This window comes from Anabrus simplex, chromosome 2 (genome assembly GCF_040414725.1).
Source record: "Anabrus simplex isolate iqAnaSimp1 chromosome 2, ASM4041472v1, whole genome shotgun sequence".
NCBI classification, from domain to species: domain Eukaryota; kingdom Metazoa; phylum Arthropoda; class Insecta; order Orthoptera; family Tettigoniidae; genus Anabrus; species Anabrus simplex.
This window is the reverse complement of record NC_090266.1, coordinates 1,221,581,763-1,221,604,829: the sequence shown is the minus strand read 5'-3', so window position 1 is coordinate 1,221,604,829 and position 23,067 is coordinate 1,221,581,763. Positions and strand designations below refer to the sequence as shown.

Below are 23,067 nucleotides of genomic sequence, written 5' to 3'. Positions count from 1 at the left end.
GAAGGATCAAATATCATCTAGTTGTGAGCAGCTCACTTAAAAGATACAAATAAAATTAACCAATACTATGTTTCTGATAACATGACGACCGTAGAGGTATAACAGACTAGCATTTACTTAGTTCACCTTGAAAGGAACTATTTTCAACCTTGTTAAAATGATTACGGTGTAATCCAGTGAGTTTTCCCAAGAGAGTCCGATGCAAAATACATACGTCAGCGTAAAATGAAAAACAAAACTTTCACAAGTACAGAATTATCATCCCCGAGAAAGGAGAAGAATAATAGAATAACATAAGAGGTCGAGTTGTATAACCTAAATTCCATGAGAGCAAGGAGCATTTTCACAAAGGCACAAATCAACTCCAAGCAAAGACTGTAAACAACCGCACAACAATCATCACCAGGACAATGTTATTATCATGACAACGAGCACAAGCTAGGAATGCCACAAACGACCAATCCAAATAATATTAAACCAAGGTCGTTACCAAAGGGCACAAACACCAAAACAAGAAAGAAAAGTGAAATATTAACGATAGGGAAAAGAAAAGCTCAAATGTAACTTCGGACTTCTTGGTGAAAACACACATAGGCCTAAAACCCTACACAGGCTTAATTCTTTAAAACCATAAATAGGATACGTTTTAACTTCTTACCAAATGAATGATGATAATAATACAAATATTTTTGATTTTACCATTGTAGGAATAATTTTATAACGTTCAGTACACATAGTATGAATACAACATAATATTACAAATGAAACCCGAGAATGGTGATAAGTACAACAGACTAAAGAAAATGCCGAGAATCGACGAAGTAGAAACTTGAGAGAAATAGCTTGCACCAAAATCCATAATAGTGTGATTTCCGAAGTCAACAGTCCAGATACTGAAGGTCTCTTCCAGTATAAATGGTAGTAAAGAACTTAAATTTTCCAGGAAACTAATGGGGACGCGTTAGTTACCGAATACAATACTCATGCTATTTTTGTTATCAGAAGGATGCATGTTATATCAAAATTTGAGGACGACTACAGGAATCCAGAAGATAGAAGATGTAAGGGTGAGAAAGCCCCCTTTTCAATGGTAATTGAACCCACATCCATGGTTTGGGCTAAACTCCAGCCCCAGAGAAGACACCAAGCACGCCTTCGTTGCATCTTAGTCAAGCTAACGAACATTAATGGCGGAAAACTCCTCACTAAAGAAGAGAGCAGATCAGCCAAGGCGGCCAGGGCTCGCTGATTGGTCGGAGGCGGGGCCTCATAGCCACGCGGCCGGAAGAAGATAGCAGTACACGACAGGAACAGAGCCACACAACAGGAACAGAGCATGCCGTAAGAATGAGAAATTAGTAGCGAGCGCTTGGCCCAGGGAATATATGAATTATATAAGATATAGAATGACTTAGAAAAATAATAGGGGAAAAAAAGGGTTGGGAATTAAATAAAATGTGACACAGATTTCTACGGCAAATAGGCTAGAACAAAAATGTTAGAGGAGAAGGCCAATGAACACGACACAAACGTGTCAGTGGTTGTTACTAAGTACCTTTCTAATTCATAATTAGCTGGCTTATCGCATAGGTGGAAACATGTCACTGTAGTTTTGAGTTTGGCTTCAGCCTCCAATTGCTGAAATAACTCGTCAAGAGTGCCTAGGCCATTTGTTCTGTATTTTTGATCTCTTTGTGTTGAGTAGCAATTGCCCAGTCATCCACATACCCAAAATTTCCTCAGATGGTTGCAGGCATGTCGGAGATGTGGAGGCTGAAAAGAGAGGGGTTAAGACAGAGCCTTGAGTTAAATCATTATCGAGTTTCTTCTGACAACTGATGGCATTTCCCAAAATTATGCAGAATGTTCTGTTCATTAACATGTTATTCACAAGTCTAACGATTCTTGTGCAAAATATGATACGGAGCAGTTTGTAGATCATACCATGTCTCCATACAGTGTTGTATGCGGAAGTTAGATCAATGAATGCTGGAAGCCCGCTTCTATGCGTGTGGTCAGTGCTATTACTTGATCTGTACAACTGCGATTTCAGTCAAAATCCGGCTTGTTCCAGGGGCACGTAGTCAAGGATTGTAGAACTTATTCCGTTGTACAGAAGTCTTTCCAATAACTTGTACAGTGGAGCAATAGGTCTCTAGCTGTGAGGTCCATCACTGGTTCTTTTAAATGTACAAGGTATGTGCTAGCCATACTTCTGCATATTTTCCGCAGCAGAGTAGGAATTCTGGATGGATACCATCAAACCTGGAGATTTACATGGTGTAACGTCTTCTAGTGCCCTCTAAATGTCCTCTGGTGTGAACAGGCAAAAGTATTCACCATCCTCCTGACACTTTGATTTTAAGACTTTTGGCTCCTATTTTGCCTGGATGGTGTACATTCCCTGTTTTGATGCTTTCGATGTTGACACCATATGTGAAGCTATAGCATTTGGACTGATAGTACTGTTATCATGCATTGTTTTGTTTCCACATCCTAGTTTTCAAAGAAGGGACCAAGCTTTCCTGTTTGAGTGTTTTAAAATGAGTGTAGTTAATATACAAAGTTACATATTATCTCAATATTTTTTCCTTCATTTAAATGGCACATTAACAGTGTTAAAACCACATGCGGCTTATGAGATTTTATAATGGCTCAATTTCCTCCTCTCTTGATACTCTTATCAGTCTTCCATTTGATTATTTCATAATAATGTTGGACATGCTAAAAGAAAATTCACCAGGCGACTTGGCCATGCGTTTAGGAGCGCGCAGCTATGAGCTTGAATCTGGGAGATAGTGGGTTCAAACCCCCACTTTCGGCAGCCCTGAAGATGATTTTCCATGGTTTCCCATTTTCACACCAGGCAAATGCTGGGGTATACCTCAGTTAAGGCCACGGCCACTTCCTTCCCATTCCTTGGCCTTTCCTATCCCATCATCGCCATAAGACCTATCTGTGTCGGTGCGACGTAAAGCAAATAGAAAAAAAAAAGAATATCTCCATTGCCAGCTGTACTCTGTCGCGTCACCCTGGCATGTGAAGTGGGTATAAAAGGCAGCCAGTTGCCAGAGTACAGCTTAGTAGGGTAGTGTAGCATACCTCGTTTTGGGGGCATGCACGCGTGGGTATGCTGAGATACCTATAACACCGTCAGCTTACCTGTAATGCAGGCCAGTGACCTAGATGTTAAGCCCCTTAAAACAACAATTACCATCTTCATTACCTGTAATGTATTTTAAAGTTTGGATACACAGGTAACATTATCTATGTTGGTGTTGTTGATGCAGCCCGTTCGATTCACGCTCCAGCTTGAGGAGATGGTACAATAATTCATTGAAGGAGATCTGTACTTAAGTCTAATTATCAATTTTATAACCAGCATAGGAAAGCTGTCAGAGCAGTTTCAGACAGCAAAGCAGAAACCTGCATGCTGGACAAAACCTCTTTTCCTCCCCCAATACTAACCCAGGGAAGAAATATGCTAGCTATATCACAGGAGCTAAAAAGTAGAACTAGATGAAACTTTTATTCTGAAGGCTACTAAAGAAGAAATGGCAGCTGAGCAAAATGCATTATAGTAAACAACTCTATGGGTCAACGAAGATGGTATTATTGCTACCAGAACTGTGCTGATCCCTAAATCAGGAAACCTCTGTGATATTACCAATTGGCATCTGATTACTATCTGCTCGATCCTCAACTGTATAATACATTTCATGACCATAATTTAAGGAATTTTCGAGATCATGAGAAATTATTGCATCATGGGGATGATGTGCAGACAACATGGCAGCTCAGTACAAGACCGATTAGTGTGAGATGTGTCATAGGAAAGTAGAATGGCACACTATGCCAGGTGGGCCAGTAGTGTCATTTCATGGCTGTGGAGAAGATTCCAGGAGGGAGGAAACACTTAACGGTAGTACGAGCAACAACCCAGCCTCTGGGTCATCTCCCGTGAGAATGTGTATCGTCAGCTTTGAGGCGTTGCTCCAAATGCTTGGTGACCTGCCAGATGCATTCACCTCGCACAAAAGCAACGCGTGGCTCGTCGAATGTGGTGTCTTGATCGTCGTGATTGGACCCAGGAACCCCAAACGACTGGTCGTGCGGTTTGGTTTACATAGCTGTCAGCTTGCATTCGGCATATTGGGTTCGAACCCCACTCTCGGCAGGTCTGAAAATGGTTTTCCGTGGTTTCCCATTTTCACACCAGATACCCTCATTATGGCTATGGCTGCTTTCTTCTCACTCGTAGCTCTTTCCTATCCCATTGTCACCATAAAACCTATATGTAACGTATGCAACGTAAAGCAAAAAAGTAAATTGTATTTGGACCCAAGAACAGTGGGGTAGTGTCCTGTTCAGCCTGGAGAGTGACTCTCACAATCTGTTCATCTGGCGTGCCCCTGCCGATATTGTGGAAACAGACCGACATGGCAGTGCCAGTGTTCTCATCTGCACCAGCATCGGGTTACTGTGATTGGTGCTGTCTATAGGGATAACATCCTGTAACAGTATGGTGGATATGGACCTGGGTTCCATGTAATGGACGATGGATGATAATGTCCGCCCACACGGGGCTGACCTGGTAGACGAGTACCTGTAACGTGAGGACATCACATGTCTACAGTGGCCAGCTCACTCCCTGGACAAATCAGATTGAAAATCATCACGGACCATTTTTGACCTCCGAAGGGCACTTGTCCGGCAGTGGGATGCATTACCGCAAGCCATGCTGGATGGCATGCCTTTGTGCATCATGTATTGCCATGCGAGGTCATCACACCCCGTATTGACTTTCTGTATGGCTCTGGCGGAGGGAAACCACCCACTGGCCGTGCCTGGTTTTCCTGTATATCTGGTTCCAGTAACACTGTGTCATGAGTTAGATTGTTGCCAGGGTACCTTTTAATACACAGGTTATTACCGTGCCCTGTGGATCTCGAAGATCCCCTTAACTTGGACATGAGAGTAGAATGGCTTCTTGAGAAGTGCATTTGTCACCTGATTTCATTTAATGAATATCGGAGAGATTCGCTAGCTCGCCCGAGCACTTGGCAGATCTTGTCCATTCTTTAACCTACAGAGGCAATAGATATTAAGAAAGCCTTTAATAACATTCGTCATGCCCACTTGAGAGACATTTTGGGGCACCTGCCAATACCTACCAGGCTTGCCAACATCGTAGCTTTCCTGGAAAGGAATAATATGGCATGAATTGAGATTAATTGTAAGAAAACTAATGCTGTCAGTCTGAGAAGAGGTGTTATACAGAAATCTCCATTATTGCCCAACTTTGTTCAACATTGCAACAGATTTCATCCTCAACTGGCTCTGTGAAGACAGGGTAGCTTCCAAATTTGGTAATTTATATAAGGCCTCCTAAGGTTTCCATATTTCTCCAATAACACTCAAACACCTCTCAAGGATAGCAGTTCAAAGTTTCCCTCATTCTGCAGCCCCAGAAATACATATCAAGGCCACAGCTATTTCCTGCCCAGTCTTTGCCAAAACCTTAGTTAGTGTGATGTTAAATCACTAGCAAATAAGTGACACCGACAACTTTTATTGTTTTTGAAGACTCAGAAATGCTGGTAAATCTACCTACTTGAGACTGGTGTATGTAAGCACCTTAAAATACCATCGGGCTGATTCAGCAGCAGGAGTGCTGTACCATCTGAGCCACTGAGCCTGCCAGAAAGAGATGCAGTAAATATGATGTGAAAATTAACATTTATAAGATAAAAGTGATGTCATTATGGAAAAGGACCTAAGGAGACTAAAGTCAGATAAGGAATACTCAACTAGAACAGGAACTAGAACTAGAACTTACAGGACGGTAGTACAGTAAGAGAAATTGATCAAGCTACACAGCTGCTGTAAGAAAGAAGCCAGTTCCTGGAAAAGTTATCCTTGCATTGTTCTGGTTTCAGGTTGACTTTTCTTACAAGAGTGAAAGCTAGCTGGTCTCTGATGTGTTATTGTTAATCTTGAAATACCAAACATAAAAGTATCGTAATGGGAGTGATTGCCGGTAAAAATTGATGGGAATGGTGACAGAGAGGACACTCACTCTGTTTGTTGTTGAGGTCCTTTGGGGCAAATGAAGGAGAATATGCTTTGTAGTGAACTAATCCATGGAGGGTAAGAGAAGCAGAGGGAGTTCTAGGAAATGGTAGTTAGACTCAATTTTTAAAGATTTCAGTATAAGAGGTGTGGAACTAGACAAGGTCACAGACAGTGCTAGTTGCAAGGAGAGGATTATGGAGGAGCCTAGTCCTTTCTCAGAGGCTCGAAGACTGAGTCCTAAGTGGCATAACGTACAATGATACATGTATGTTTTCTAACTGCCTCGTGTAATGAACAAATAAATAATCACCATAATTATGGCACATTTACTTCTCTTAATCATAATGTTTATAAAAATATATTTACTAAAATTATAGTTAAGACAAAGTAGAATTGTAGCTGTTTCCAGTATAAGAGAGTTGTTTTAAGGCTTAAGTAGAGTTTTTAATTTTGTAATCTGAATTATGATTTTTTTTTTTTTTTTTTTTTTTTTTCAGGTTGATCATATGTTATCATACCTGGTGTCTGAAAACTCTACAGTACAGACCAGCTGCTTTGAGAATCGTGCTTTCCGTAAATTTTATTTTAACCCTGGTTTGTATGACGATAACTCGGTGTCTCCTGGTACTTCAGCAGAACCCCAAGGATGAACAACTTTTCTAGTGGGTTATAGTTAGAGTTTGTATAAACTGAAGCAACCTGTCAAGTGTGAAAGAGAGGAATAAGGACGTGCGTAAGAGTATGACTGGCAGGTCAGTCCAATGTGAAATGAAGGTGATGCACATTTTATTTTTATTTATAACTATTCGGTTCTTCAATCTGCCAAAAGTAATTTCGAGTAATAAAGAAAATGTATGGTAAGAGTGTTATAACTGAAAAAGAAACAACTTAATTAAAATAGAATGCCATGTTTCATTTAAATAGACTACTGAGGAACTTGAAACCTGGAACTTATCTTAATGAAGTCCTCTTTTCTCTCCATTCTGGCTCAGTCCGGTGGTATTTAAAGGTGCTCAAATACATCAGCCTCGTGACGGTAGACAAACTGGCATGTAAAATAACTCTGTGGGACTAAATTCCAGCACCTCGGCGTCTCCGAAAACTTTCAAAAGTAGTTAGTGGGATGTAAATCGAATATCATTATTATTATTATTATTATTGTTGTTGTTGTTGTTGTTGTTGAAAAACAGTTTTACTTTTAGGTGTTTTGTTTTTATAGCTCCCCTTGTTGTTATTGTTGTTTTTTTGCTAGTTGCTTTACGTCACACCGACACAGATAGGTCTTATGGCGATGATGGGACAGGGAAGGGCTAGGAGTGGGATGGAAGCGGCCATGGCCTTAATTAAGGTACAGCCCCAGCATTTGTCTGGTGTGAAAATGGGAAACCACGGAAAACCATTTTCAGGGCTGCCGACAGTGGGGTTCGAACCTACTATCTCCCGAATACTGGATACTGGCCGCACTTAAGTGACTGCAGCTATCGAGCTCAGTGTTGTTGTTGTTGTTATTATTATTATTATCATTATCATTATTATTATTATTATTATTATTATTATTATTATTATTATTATTATTATTATCCTCGTATTCCAGTTCTTTTGTAAACTATGCAAGGGTTCTTAACACGTTGACTGCCAGGACACATAGCAAGAAATGTCCTGGTGGCCAAAGCTTTATTTTCTTCTGTACATATAGTAAATAAGCAGTAAAGTAAAATTCGAAGTGATATTTCACTTAAGTGTTCAATGTTCGTACGAAGTACAATAAAAATTCTCAGCACCCCGAGGTACCGCCGTGGCCCCACAGAAAAGTTCACTGCATGGTTTTGCCTAGACGGCCAGAGCGGTACAGTCTAGCAGTACCAGAAGCTTGCATTGCTTGATAGTACGCATTGTAGATAACAGAGCATGCCACGTTTTGTTTACTAGCGCTTAGGACTGCAATCGCAAGGCACTCATTCTTTTACAATAGGGTGTGTGTGAAATACTTGCGAGATATTTCTTAAGTTATTTTACCAGTGAACGGAGAGGCTAGTTATAAAAATGAAACTGTTTTCTTCTCAAACTCGGAAGATAATGTTGCTAGCCTTTCAGTATGTGAACTCTGGTAAGTAGTGTCCATGTCAAACTGATCTATTACGTTTTGCAACACAAAAAACTCTTCACCAAATTAAATTTGAAGGATATTTATTTCCTATTTACTCCTTGCCAAATGCTCAATGGTAATGTAAAATGTTGCTATGTTGTCAGTGAATGTTGTCAATTTAGAAAATGCAAATATGCTCATGTTTACACTATATTTATTGTGATAACTGTAGAAATCAGCTCAGGTATGGGTGCAACAATTTGGAAGGAATCAGTGTGGCCTATTGATTAGGTAAGCATAAGCTTTCGGTGAAAATGGGAAATCACAGAAAACCATAACCATGTTTCCCGACAGTAGGATTCAAACCCACAATCTCCAAAATCTTGAGCTTGCGAGTTAGCTAACCCGGCACACCTAAGCGCATGGCTAAACTGATTGGACAAATACTCACATATTGCCAATAAAAGGAGGTTGGATTAATAAAAAATAAAGACTATATTTTTGAAACCAAACACGCCAGGATTTGCTCTGAAGCCATAGCGGTACGCTAGCATAGCGAATTCAACAGCTCAGCGGTCCGCCGGCCCGGCAGGGAAAGTCATACAGCAACACCTGTCAGCAGTACTTTGTACCACCGTGGCCTCATGAGACACTCACTCAGCAGTACAATGTACCGCTCTGGCGGCCAGTATGTTAATGAGCATCCAATAGACTGCCTATTATGCTGGTAATTTTCTATTATTTTTGCTTACTTCAACTCTTTTGGAACAGTACTTGCAGTTTATTGTTATTAATGTACTGTTCCAAAAGAGTTGAAGTAAGTGAAAATGACTTAACAAAATATTACCGGTATAATAAGCAGCCTATTAAATCTTCATTAAGAACCCTTCCATAGTTTACGAAATAATTGTAATACGAGGAGGAGGATGATGATGATAAGGGAGAACAAAAATATACCGGGCGAGTTGGCCGTGCCATTAGGGGTGCGCAGCTGTGTCCTCGCATCCTGGAGATAGTGGGTTCGAATCCCACTGTCGGCAGCCCTGAAGTTGGTTTTCCGTGGTTTCCCATTTTCACACCAGGCAGATGCTGAGGCTGTACCTTAATTCCTTCCCATTCCTAGGCCTTTCCTTTCTTATCGTCGCCATGAGACCTATCTGTGTCGGTGCAGCGTAAAGCAAATAGCAAAAAGGCAAAAACAGAACACCTAAATGTAAAATAGCATGTCATTGACCTTGCTAGGGCGGGGGCATGGCGTGGCGGAAGGTCGATGGACCGGCTAGCCAACTGGACCTGCGCCAATTACAGCAACGGTGTTTCAGCGCATCGTATTCTATGCTTGAGTGGAGAGAATATAGGACTTCATTAAGGTAAGTTTGAGATTTCAGGTTCCTAAGTACCGGTATTTAAACAGAAATAAACAAATATTTCAGTGTGATTTAATAGAACCTGATAATGTTCTTTCAAGAACGAAACATTAAGTAGTTTCTTTTTCAAGTATATTACTGTTACCATATGTTTTCTTTTTTCAGTTAGTTTATAAATTTATTAATCAAAATTACTTTTAGCAGACTGAAGAACCCAACAGTAAGTTATATTAGTTTCTTTCTCTACAATGTGTGTAGAGCCCTTGTATGTTACTTGTATTCTGTCTCTGTTTATATTTTAAGGAACTGAATGATATTGACCTGGGAATCATGTGCTAATTGATGGTAGCCCATCTGCTAGGGATATTTCTTAAGTAAGGGCCATTTTGCAATGAAATAAAAACTACTGAATATTTTGGGACAATTTATGTTTCATCCGATTCTACACATATTTATGCATTTTCCCCACATAGTCTTCATTTCAATTCAAACCTTTTTGTCATATCACGAGATAAGTCTTTGTAAACCTTTGTCATAAAAGTCTGCCACCTACGATGAGAGCCCCTGTTCGAGCAATTGTTTTCACTTCCTCATAGGTATGGAAATGCATGCCAGTGAGGAACCTTTTCAAATGAAGGAAGAGATGGTCAGGGCTATATTGGGGAGATGATCAAATTGCTGCAAGCCAAATGACTCATGTGATTTGAGAACTGGACAGTTTGTTCTGGATGATTTGTAACAAAAGAGTAGGGTTACAAAAATGTCGAAAACGTTTGCTTGATAAGACTTGGGAAGAAAGAGGTGAATTGCTGGAGTAAACAGTAAATGACAGGCACAAACCATAAACATAGAACAATGAAAAATTAGCATGCTACATGATGCCATTAAATTTCTGTATATCTTAATTAAGGCCACAGTCACTTCCTGCCCACACCTTGCCCTTTCCTATCTCATCAACGCCATAAGACCTATCTGTGTAAACCAAATGGTAAGAAAATAAACAATTGTTCTCCTGATTTAGTGCAACCAACTAGAACAAACCTTCCCTTCCTTTTCACTGCATAATATACACCATAATACCCATCTTCTGTTGACGTTGTAGCTCTCCCACAGAGCTCAATAGCTGTAGTCGCTTAAGTGCGGCCAGTATCCAGTAATCGGGAGATAGTGGGTTCGAGCCCCACTGTCGGCAGCCCTGAAGATGGTTTTCCGTGGTTTCCCATTTTCACACCAGGCAAATGCCGGGGCTATACCTTAATTAAGGCCACGGCCACTTTCTAGGCCTCTCCTATCCCATCGTCACCATAAGACCTGTCTGTGTCAGTGCGACGTGAAGCAAATAGTAGTAGCTCTCCCATCTGACAAACTCGGGTCACTAAAGTGTTGCAGTTGTCATTAACTTCAACATTCAACAAAAATAATGTTACACATAGAAAAATAATTTAGACTATGAATGTTACAATGAAATAAAGGTATTTCTACCCTCAGAGGCAGATCAACTGTTGTAATTTCATCCTCATGTACTCTCTCTATCAGGCTCAAAACCCAGATACTAACAAGGGAGATATTGAAACTTATGTCGGAACCCACCTCTCATTTTGATGGTTGATTCAAAATGGTGTAAGAAGACCACATGCAAAAAAACCTTCTCTTTTCCACTGCAACATTCCAAAATCGAAGTTGAAATCCAAGGTCACACAAGTAATGTTGCGCGTACACTGGTAAACTGCAATCAGCTGAGCCGAGAAAGCGGAGTCTTTTGCTGCGTGTATTTTAAAGACTGTTGCTTTTGAGGGGTGAAAAGTGATGCAAAAATGGCTGTCAATGATGGAATGTTTGTACAATGAATAAGTTCTTCATTTCCACACTCTTCCTCACATATTTTATTTTTCATTTCCAGTCAGTATTTAATGTATTTCCCACCAAACCAGGAATATGTTATCATGTTGCCAAATCTTTGAGTTGAGAACAGAAAATGGATGAAAGAATGTAATTTAAGATTGTCTCTGTAGTAAAGTTCAACACTAATATCTTGATGAGACATCATAAGCTCCGACAAAACTGTGGTATAATGATTTCCATTGTTTGAAGAACAACTTGTCCAGGGGTGGAATTTTTCCTGTGGTGCAGGGAAGGATTTGAAGTAACTAGATAGTTTTTCTAGGTGGAATGTCCGGAAGACAAGCTGTATCAGTATATGTGATCCAGGAGTCAAGAATTGGAGCACGTCTGTCGCCAGAATACAGGAAGTATAATTCTCTAAACTAATGTTTTAACACTCCCTTTCTCATTTTCCCCAATTTTGTAGCTGTGTCAATTATATTAAGAGATATGAACTTCATGTTTTACCCCTATTCCACACCCCTCAGCCCGTCCTCACTTCCCCCTCCCTTCCCCATTCTCTCCGATATGCCCTACCCTGTTTTTCCCCTCCCTTCCTGATCTTAATTAAGGCTATGCAATATGTCCAACACATCACAGTGCAAGGTGAGTCACATATTTTTATTTATTTTTTATTTATTTTTACTATTTGATTAGCCTACTTTTTTTAACAGCCCTTGTACTAATTTGGCTTATTATTATTATTATTATTATTAATCATGTCACTTGTTTCCACATTGAACTGCGAATCTTCTCCACCTACTTCACAGAAATAATTTGACTTTCAAGCGCAACTTTCGCCTTCAATTTTTAAGGACATTAAACTAGAAACTCTTTGGACATTAATGTACCATGTCTACATTGTTCACTGCATGTGTATAAATTGTTTTCTAAATGCCACTGCTACCATATGATGACTCACAGCTGTCAGAACTTTGTAGCGAAGGATACACAAATTTTCAAGAATCTTCGGCATCCAGATTGATCAAATTGAATCATCCTTCAACGGCAGCTAAGTGCCTTACTTTAATGCAATTTATGCATAATTTAAAACTTTCATCTCCAATGTGACTGTTTCATCTTCAACTTTTAAATTTATAGCGTCAAACTACAATGTGTCTGCGATATATGTACATTGTTTATGGACTATTTAATATGTTGTGCAATTCGTGTTGTTGGCTGATGACCTTGACCTTAGGTCAAAACTAGTACCAAATAAATGTTTCATTTGTAATGTAACCTGCATTACAAAAGGTTCTGTTTAGAACACATTCCTTTTGTTGGTGAAAGAAGCACGCAAACTGTAGCACAATCTATTAGTGCACCAACTCATTAAGAGTTCCACCTTTTCAATTTAAAAAAATTTGTAATTATTATTATTATTATTAAAGCGTCTTTATTGTGGCGAAGTTAGGGCTCCTGGCCCTTTCTTACACTTAACCACTTCATGTATTACACATTGAATGCCACGTCATTCGTATATGAATGATACTTAACTTCCCGCTACTGCAGCGTCATCCATATATGAATGACGAGCAGATGAGCAGTATCAGGCTTCGTCATTCGCATACGAACGACATTACGGTAAAATCAAATTGTAGCCTTAAAGTGTGGTCCACGGGTTACTTTTTGGTGTGCTTGGTTTGGCCGTACCTCTTATGGAATTGAGTATACCATGCTGAATGTAAACATAATATGCACAAATAAATTTGTTATTTATTCTAGTGTAAAACAAACAAAATATTTTTATCAAACACACTTGTTCTTAATTATTGTATTTTAAACGTATTCATTTCCATGTTTGTAGTATTTGAATTTGCCCTGTGCCATGCTCCAAAATAAAAAAGTGTAGTTATCTAAAACAACCTGAATAAAAAGTTTGCAGTACAGAAATCACTGGTGCACAGAATTGAAACAGTCTAGACACAGTTGAGGCACGCCAGGACATGTCTTGCAATAGGTGAAAACCATCTTTGCATGTTTTCTTGCCTCAATCCTACCTCAGATAGCCTTTCTGTGCAACGTCTCTTACTCATTTTTTTAACAAATTTTAATCAATTCTGAAAAGATAAAAAGAATAGAACATTAAATATTGTCATTCATATATGAATGACATGGTCACTATATGTAAAAGAATGCCTCCAAATTAACACAGGGCCATGTCATTCATATGTGAATGACAGTGAAAATCATGAAAATAAGATCGTACAACTGTTGCAGATGAAAATAAAATTCAAGATAGCAATTCATATGCACAAAATAATAAAAATCACTTAAATACATCTGGCCCCGGGGAAAGTTTTACGACGCAGACCTTGGCATTCAATGTGTTAAACAATATATTTTTTTACATAAAATTTAAACATATGAAATCTTTACAGCCTGAAGTATAACTAAAGTATAAACAGGAACACATTACAATAAACAACCATATTCACCCCCATTCATGCATCCCATTTACACTCAAGAAAGACTGGAAGTGCTTATAAGATGACGCTGGCAAAGGATTTTAAATTTTGTCTTAGATTTAGCTTCCCTGGGGAGTTCATTCCACCAGCTCGTAGCGGTGATCGTGAACGATCTGTTGTAGGTTGCGGTTCGGTGCACAGGAATTTCTAGTGTACAGCCTGACCGGGTATTGAACAGGTGTAGGGAACTAAGGTAGTGAAATCTGGTGGATAGGTAAGGAGGAATGTTTTCAGAAAGCACTTGATACACCAAAGTAGTTGCATGGCGTTTACGTCTGTCATTCAGCCGTAACCAAGGTAATTGTCCATAGTATGGGGATACGTGGGCATATGATCGTATGTCGAATGCATACCTGATGCATGTATTTTGGGCACGTTGCATCTCATGCCTTGCTCGTTATTGATATCAATAAAAACTGTATCACAGTATTTGAAAATTGGAAACAAAAGTGATGGAATGAGCTTTATTTTCAGGGACCAAGGAAATATATTTTTAAACTGCTTCAGGGGATGCAGGCTTTGATATATATCTTTTTGCACACTTTCGTCACATGTTGTGACCAGTTCAGTGTTTCGCTTATAGCCACACCAAGATTCATAACTGTTTCACAATATGGGATAATGGCATTGTTTAGTGCTACAGGAGGAATTTCATATTGTTTTAAGACGTGTAAGTTTTTCGAAGTACCAATGATTATTGCTTGCGTTTTAAGAGGATTAATTTTGAGATTGTTACTCAATGCAAAATTACTTATGAGACTTAAATCTGTGTTAACTTGTTGTACAGCACTCTGAATTTTATCAGTTCTTGAGTGGTAGTAGATCTGCAGATCATCAACATTAAGATGATGCTTGCAATGTGTCATAGATTTGGCAACATGGTGTAAATAAATTGCAAACAGCAATGGTCCAAGTACAGACCCTTGGGGGACACCGAGGGGTTTGTTAAGCCACTCAGATCTGCTATTATTTACTTTGACACACTGACGGCGATTTTTCAGCTACAAACTGAAAAAGTTTATTGCTATCTTCCTGAAATTTAATGAATCCAATTTTGAAAGTAGCAGTTGAGGAGCAACAGTATCAAAAGCACTAGAAAAATCAAGTAGAACCAGTACAGTCACTTGTCGAGTGTCCATTGCATATCAGATATCATCAGTTACTTTCAGTAGGGCAGTCGTTGTACTGTGTCCTTTCTTGAAACCAGATTGGTAGCGGTCAAGCAGTGAATAGTTAGTCAAGTAAGTGAGGACTTGTTCGCGTACCAAGCGTTCTAGTACTTTGGAAAGGGGTGGGAGAATGGATATAGGGTGATAATTTGATGGTAAACTAGGAGAATTCTTAGGAATGGGAATGACGATACCGTACTTCCACACAGTTGGGAATACTCCCTGTACGAGGCAATGTAATGCAGGTTACACTACAAATGAAACATTTATTTGGTACTAGATTCGACCTAAGGTCAAGGTCCATGTTGTAAATTGAGGAGAGGGTGTAATTAATAAACTGCCTTTTGATTGTCTTCATGAATTCCTCTGCTGCTTTGGCAGTTTCTGCACCATCATTTTTCTTGAATCAATCTATCCATGCATTAGGTGCACAGAAATCACACTTTATAGGTGGAAGCCATTGCAAAATTTCCAGGTCCCATGTCACAACACTAAAATTATATTTTTAAACTTGTCTGGCTTCCTGAAAGCAATAACAACTTGTCATAAACATTTTTTTTTGCTTCCAATTCAATTTCCCAACAGATTTTCCACTGTTTCCTCCGCATGTAAAGTAGATGTTCTGGTGTAACCAAGCGAAAGTGCTTTTGAATGTTTGTAAATAACCGCTGCTTCTTGCCACCTTCAGTAATCCAGAACTTCAGCTTTTACCTTATAAGCATTGCTGATAGTGGGTACTTTAGGTTTCCTTTCCGCACTAGGAATATGGTTGGAACAGAGAGAGACTTTTTTTTTGTAGGGGCTTTACGTCGCACCGACACAGATAGGTCTTATGGCGACGATGGGATAGGAAATGACTAGGAGTTGGAAGGAAGCGGCCATGGCCTTAATTAAGGTACAGCCCCAGCATTTGCCTGGTGTGAAAATGGGAAACCACGGAAAACCATTTTCAGGGCTGCCGATAGTGGGATTCGAACCTACTATCTCCCGGATGCAAGCTCACAGCCGCGCGCTTCTACGTGCACGGCCAACTCGCCCGGTCAGAGAGAGACTTGTTGCATCACTAGATTCTGGGGATTCATGTTAGAGTCTCGAACTCGGTCCTTCATTATTGTTTGTGGTCAGAGAACGAGTTTTCAATCAAAATCACTACTCTTCTCATTTATATCAAGAGACGTCTATAAAATGATGAACTCCTGTTTGATTACTGTCATTTAAATCGACTACGGTACATCCTGACCCATATCTTTTTTTTTTCGAATTTATTTCTCCCATTGAGGAAAAACCTTTATTGTGGACATAACCCAAGGACAACTGTAACATATGAATTGGATTTAAGACCTCTCCCTCTAAGGAACACTTTGCAACTATTCTTTTATTTTAAATAACCCTGAAAATAGCTATATTACTTCCTGTTAAACTGATATGATAGAACTGGCTCTCTGGTTTATCTGTCCCTGCTACTCTGCACATGCTCAAACATCAGCTGGTATGCTGGCAGCTGGCCAGCAGCTAGGATCATCCATTCCACCCAATTGCAGTCACGTAATTTATGTGTGTATAGTTTGGCCCTAGATTTGTTGGTCTTCCAGTTAAAAGCAACGGGTCATTTTTTTGCATGTGGTCTTCTTACACTATGCAGAATCAACCGCCAAAATGGAAGGTGGGTTCCGACATAAGTTTTGATTGTTCCCTTGTAAGTTTGACTTCTCACTGCTGTTGCACAAGCTGAGTTAAGAATTCCCTTTTTTTAGCCATCTCTATTTGTTGAGGGATTATCTGTAGGTCTTGGTGTTCTTGTGGTAGTGGACACTAGTTTCCATCTTATCCAAGATGTGGTGCAATAGCAGGACATTTGTGTACAGCCTGAAAGTCGTCAGGTGCGTTGTTCTCTGAACCTTCCTCCTTGTCAGTCTCGAATCTCACTGAGAGATTTCTAGAAGGATACCTTCCCAGGACACACCAATAGTGGATAACTCTGAGAAACCTGCAGTGCCACAATGCCAAAAATTGAAACTGTTTTTCTCAGAATTCAGTAAATTGTGTCTTACAACTTTTAACTTACAGCAAATGATCAATTTTCAAGAAAACTAACATATTACAGTAAAACCTGCCTAAGGTTGAAGGGGCCAGATTTTTGTTTCCATTAATGGAGGTGTTCAGTTTCTTCCTAGTTGCTTTACGTCGCACCGACACAGATAGGTCTTGTGGCGACGATGGAACAGGAAAGGCCTAGGAATGGGAAGGAAGTGGCCGTGGCCTTAATTAAGGTACAGCCCCGGCATTTGCCTGGTGTGAAAATGGGGAAACCACGGAAAACCCTCTTCAGGGCTGCCGACAGTGGGGTTCGAACTCACTATCTCCCAGATGCGAACTCACAGCTGCGCGCTCCTAACCACATGGCCAACTCGCCCCGTGGTGTTCAGTTTACAAAAGGTTGTATTTATACTCCATTACTGTAAAAAAAAAAAAAAGGTAGTAATGAGGTAGTTTTATTCTCTGAATCACCTTACATGGCTGCAGTTTCTATATCCCAAAATGCCTTTCAAATTGTACTGTCACATATTTTTACAGTAAAATGCTGCATAACGTCATTCGCATCGTCTTATTCTCTAATCACTTTCATTTTCTCCTCCAGCATAATATACAGTATGAAACTGAATTAAGAAATCACTGTGGTTTGCACTTTTTTTAAATTCAATAATTGCTTGCCAGTACAAAGCTAAGGATGAACCATAACTAGCCTACAATGCATATTGTAAGAGGTTGGGAGAATTAACCCCTCAACGCGCTGTATTTCAATGCCATTCAACTCTGTGCTGTGTGGAGTGTTTTAAGCCCAGTACCGGCACTTCAATTTTCCCAGGCTCAATTTATGGGTGTTATCTGAGGAATAAAGAAATATTAAGATTTTTTAATTATTTTAGCATGACATACTAATGTTATAAATTAACTAATTTCTTCATCAGAAGTAGGTGTTAACTATAAAATGGTTTAAGAGACCAGTACTTACTTTCAGTCATCTGATGATGAGTTTATTATATTATGATTGGCTCCGCAGATTTCTGAGCATTGGCCATAAAATAAGCCTGGTCGGTTTATGAAAAAACTTGTTTGATTAAGTCGCCCAGGAGTGGCATCAACTTTTACTCCCAAAGCAGTGTTGCGCTGCTGGTGCTATTTTACGGATTTTAATAATACTGTATTTTCACAGCTCCCTATTACAGTAATGGATAAACTGAACATCTCCATTAATGAAAGAAATAAAAGAAGGAAAAAAATCAGGCCTCTTCAAGCTGTAATATGGTAGTTTTCTTGAAAATTGATCATTTTCTTCTTTAAAAAAATATGTAGCCGACCTTGAGTTGGTGTGGAATGTCCTGAAACATGAATGAGCAATGACTTGCACAATACCATTTTGCACACTGTCAGTCGTATCTGATTCCAAACCAATTACTGCATACAGTGATATCCACATCACTCAAGTCACCATCTGAATCTAACAAACGTTCATCAGAATCATACTCTTCTTAATCATTTCTTTGCTCCAACAAGCTGGGTGTGGTTGTGTACAAGCCTCCTCCAGTTTGTCTTGTCGATCCACAGATAATGTTCATATATGTGACACCAGTTTACATCTCTGATTTCCAGGTCCTTGAAAATCTGCTTCTCCCAAACATTACAAGGTCTTCCTCTTGATGTCTACCCAGGAACACTGCGGTCAGGAGTCCTGTGGGGGGGGGATCCATTCTTTTCATATGACCATAACATTGTAATCTCTTCACTTCGAGGCTCTCCAGCAAACTTCTTTCCAATCCATGCTGCTGTCAGATATCCACATTCCTTATTTAATCCGTTTTTGTTTTTTGTAGCCAAGAATGGAGGAACTTCATTTCTGTTGCTTGAAGACAACTCGTTTTTGATCCAGTAAGTGTTGATGCTTCCAGACCATATGTCAATATAGGTACCAGATATATTTTGCACAAGCTGATCTTGGAAATTAACAAAAAAATTTCATCTCAAAGTATTTGATGTAATGCATGATAGAATGTGGAAACTTTGTGTATTCTGTTGGTAATCTCTTGATGTATGGCATTGTCTGAGGACAGAACACTACCTAAGTACTGGAAGTTGTCTACAATATCCATCTCCTCGTCTCCAATTCTTAGATGAACAGTTGGAGAGTTCCTACTCATCACCAAGCCAGCTGTCTTGGTTTTGCTGATTTCAAGAACTAAGGTTGTAAAAGCTTCATGCTAAAGATCTAGTCTAGCTTGTACTTCCACTTCCATCCCACCCCATACCATTACATCATCAGTAAAAACCATGGCATTAGTTGCCGGATCCTTTCTTTTAAATTTTTTAAAACTTCATCCATTATGATTATAAAGAGATGTGGTAAAGGACAGCATCCTTGCTGCACTCCACTCTTCGTTTTGAACCAACTTAACCTTTCATCCTGGACCTGGACAAAAATTTGTTTTCATCATATAATTGTACTCGTGCTACGATGTTATCCGGCACTTTATTATGTCTCAAACATTTCCATATATGCCTGCATCGTACATGATCGTATGCTTTCTTGATGTTCAGAAAAACAGTTATAAGCTTTTTAACTTTCTCCCAATACTTCTCGTAGAGCATTCTAATGGCAAATATGAGGTGTATAGTTGATCTACGGGGTCTAAATCCATGTTGTTCCTCCTCAAGTATAGGTTCATCGTATTTTCTAATCCTGCTCTCAAGGATGGATTTGTAGATTTTGAGGCCATGTGATGGTAGAGTTTCACCTCTGTAGCTTGTACATTTCTTCCTTTCACGTTTTTTCAACAATGGTGTGACAACTCCCTGCTTCCAGTCATTGGGTATTACATGCTCTGTACATCCATTGCTGTCCATACTCTTTGATTATCTCCCCACTAAATTGATCTGATGCAGTTTACTTATTTTTCAGTTCTACTGTCGCCACTTCAAACTATATCAAACTATTGGTACTTGTGCCACCAAAATCATAAGGTTTGTTGCCTAAGGGTGTGTTATTTCCCTCTCAGTTCACTAAAGTTTTTGGAACTCTTGTAATATTCTAGCCACAGACTGTTCTTCTATTCTTAACCATCCTGTTTCTTATTCCCATCCTGTGTTATTCTTTCTTGCATTTCTGCTTTCAGCTACAACTAACTGACATGAAATTTTTTCTCTCTGTAAACTGACAGCTTCTCCTGTGTTTTGTGATGATCTCCTCATATTCTTGCTTGATATAGGGCTCATCTTGCACAATTTCTGTCATTGATTGCCTTTTTAATATCATTCCACCAAACAGTTTATTTAAGTTTTTGTATTTGTCTCTGTTGTCCACATACTGTTTCTGCTGTACCTACCACAACTTTCTTTAGAGTGTCCCATTCTTCATCTACCAATTCAGTTCTTCTCTCGGCAACAATTTGCGGACATCTTCACTGAATTCTTCCTTTACTCTTGGCTCGGTAAGTCGCCGAGTTTTATTTTTGGGACTGTTTTGTTACAGACTGTGGGAGGTCTTTTCTCTGCAATAACTCCAACCAGCAGTCTATGGTCTCTGCCAAGGTCTTCACTTGGAATGACCTTGACATCATTCACTTTCTTCCATACATTTTGATCTATCAAAATATAATCTCCAACTGTACCCTTTTTATCATCCCAGCTATATCTTGTGATTTTATGGGAGTCCCTTTTCTTGAACCAAGTGTTACTCACTATCAGGATGTTTCTCATGCATAGGTCTAGCATATATTCTCCCTCTTTGTTTCTAGTTCCCAATCCACGAAGGCCCAGTGTGGATTCATATCCTGTTTGTTGTGAGCCAACTTATGAATTTAAACCACCCATTACAATTAGATTTTCATACCTGGTGTGTTCTTCCAAGTTATTAAGGAAGTTGGAAATTGGCCTTTTCCTTTTTTGAGCATCCTACCTGTGGAGCATAGACTTGGATCACATGGTATTTTTTTCCTCCTAAGTTGACAGATAACTATCCTTTCACTTACAATCTCGACTAGAAGCATCTTTATGTATTAAAAATTGCTCTCTGTTCTTAGACTACTTCATTTCCAGCCAGTAGTGATTATAGTCCAATCTGATATTTATTTTCCCAGTTTTCTTCCACTTTGTTTCACTCAATCCAATGATCAGAAGTTTCCTCCTTTCCATGAGGTCGACCAGCTCTTCAGTTTTTTTGTCAATGTCAGGATATTTAATGTTCCAACTCTGATACTTTGTCTTCGTCTGGTTTGGGTAGCTGGTGTAACATCAGGCTGTAAGCCATCATTCGCACAAACTGGCGTTCTGAGGATCATATTTTTCTTGAAAGCAACTTCCTCAGTAATCCCTCTGTTGACCGCTGAGCCCAACACAGCGAGAGATTTTCTTCAGTGTTTTCTTCCTTAGCCTTTCATATCCAGTCACCTCAACCTACGAAGGCCATCCGGAAAGTGGTATCCATTTGCGCAATAAAGACACAGGAGTAAATATTAACAAATATACACATTTTTATTGGAAAGAGCATAATTTACACTACTTCTCCACATAATCTCCAAGCAAATTTAGGCATTTGTCATAACGTGGGACGTGTTTTTGTATTCCAGCGTCATAGTCCTCCGCCACCAGCGTATTGAGGTATGTAGTCAAGGCTCGTTTAAGTTCTTCATCGCTGTCAAATCTTTTTCCCACCAGAAAGTCTTTAAGCGTCGTCAAGAGATGAAAATCCGAAGGGGCCAAGTCCGGGCTATACGGGGGATCGTCGAAGGTTTCCCACTCGAATTGCTGCAAAACTTGTTGTGTTATCGCAGCTGCATGAGGCCTGGCATTGTCATGAAGGAGAATGACGCCTGTAGACAATAGACCTCGCCGTCGATTTTGTATTGCCCACCGTAATTTCTTTAATCTTTCACAATACGCATTAGCATTAATTGTGTCTCCACGTGCAATAAAATCAATGAGAAGTACACCTCAGCGATCCCAGAAAACGGTTGCCGATATCTTAATTTTTCGAAATATCGGATCCCTTCCATTTTTCCTTTCCTTCCCACTCTCTAACCCCCCAGGGGCTCTGAACTTCGGAGCGTGGGTTGGCGACCACGGGGCCCTTAGCTGAGTCCTGGCATTGCTTCCACTTACTTGTGCCAGGCTCCTCACTTTCATCTATCCTGTCCGACCTCCCTTGGTCAACTCTTGATCTTTTCCAACCCCGACGCTATTAGGTTTGCGAGGGCTAGGGAGTCTTTCATTTTCACGCCCTTCGTGGCCCTTGTCTCCCTTTACCGATATCTTCATTTTTCGAAGTGTCGGACCTCTTCCTCTCTTTTTTCCTTGGTTTAGTGTTATATAGAAGATATTTACCCATTTGTACTTCCTCTAATAGCAATAATCACCACCACCACCACCACCACCCTCTAATAAACGTTCCCCAACCTTTTCTTTATCATCTCCCATTCATCTATCAATTACTACGGCAAGTTGTTTCGAGTTGAACCTCACGGGGGATCGTCATTTCTTCCTATTTTTAATATATTTTTATTTGGCTTTATTCTTTTTAATGTTTTAAATTATTCTCAAACTTATATATCTACTTTGAATTTGACGAAATTAAATCCTACACTGTTTTCCTAAGACTTCAATTATGTCACCTTTTACTCTTCGGCCTGAGAAACAAATGCCTACAAGACCTGTCTAGCAACGACTCTACATAAGTGCATACTTGACCTGCTTGTGAACTTCAACTATATTTGTTTTCGGCGCAAGACAATGATGTTCTGTTTACTCTCTTGACTGCGATCATTGTGTTTTGGACATTAAATGAATTGCAACGATATGAATCAATGTTAATTTTTTGCCTGTGTTCAATGTATTAGTTGTTTTAAGATCTTTATATCTTGTCCTACTTTACTGTTTGGCTGATGATGACACTTGTAATGTGTCAAAACCGGTCCCAATAAACAAGTTGTGACTTCTTTTTAGTTCAACTTACAACGAAGTATTGAAAGGTG

General features: G+C 39.5%; 1 protein-coding gene across 3 annotated transcripts in view; it reads left to right on the top strand.

Annotated features, from left to right (window-relative positions):
• Window positions 1-9,943, top strand: part of LOC136864813 (caspase-3) — a 336,586-nt gene extending 326,643 nt beyond the window's left edge. For 2 of the 3 annotated variants that reach the window (XM_067142239.2, XM_067142240.2), the window contains one exon: window positions 6,573-9,943. In XM_067142239.2, the coding sequence (XP_066998340.1) occupies window positions 6,573-6,725 (153 nt within the window). In that variant the 3' untranslated portion in view covers window positions 6,726-9,943. The remainder of the gene's footprint in view (window positions 1-6,572) is intronic. The other variant, XR_011017867.1, reaches the window with a different exon arrangement.
• Window positions 9,944-23,067: the final 13,124 nt, after the last annotated feature.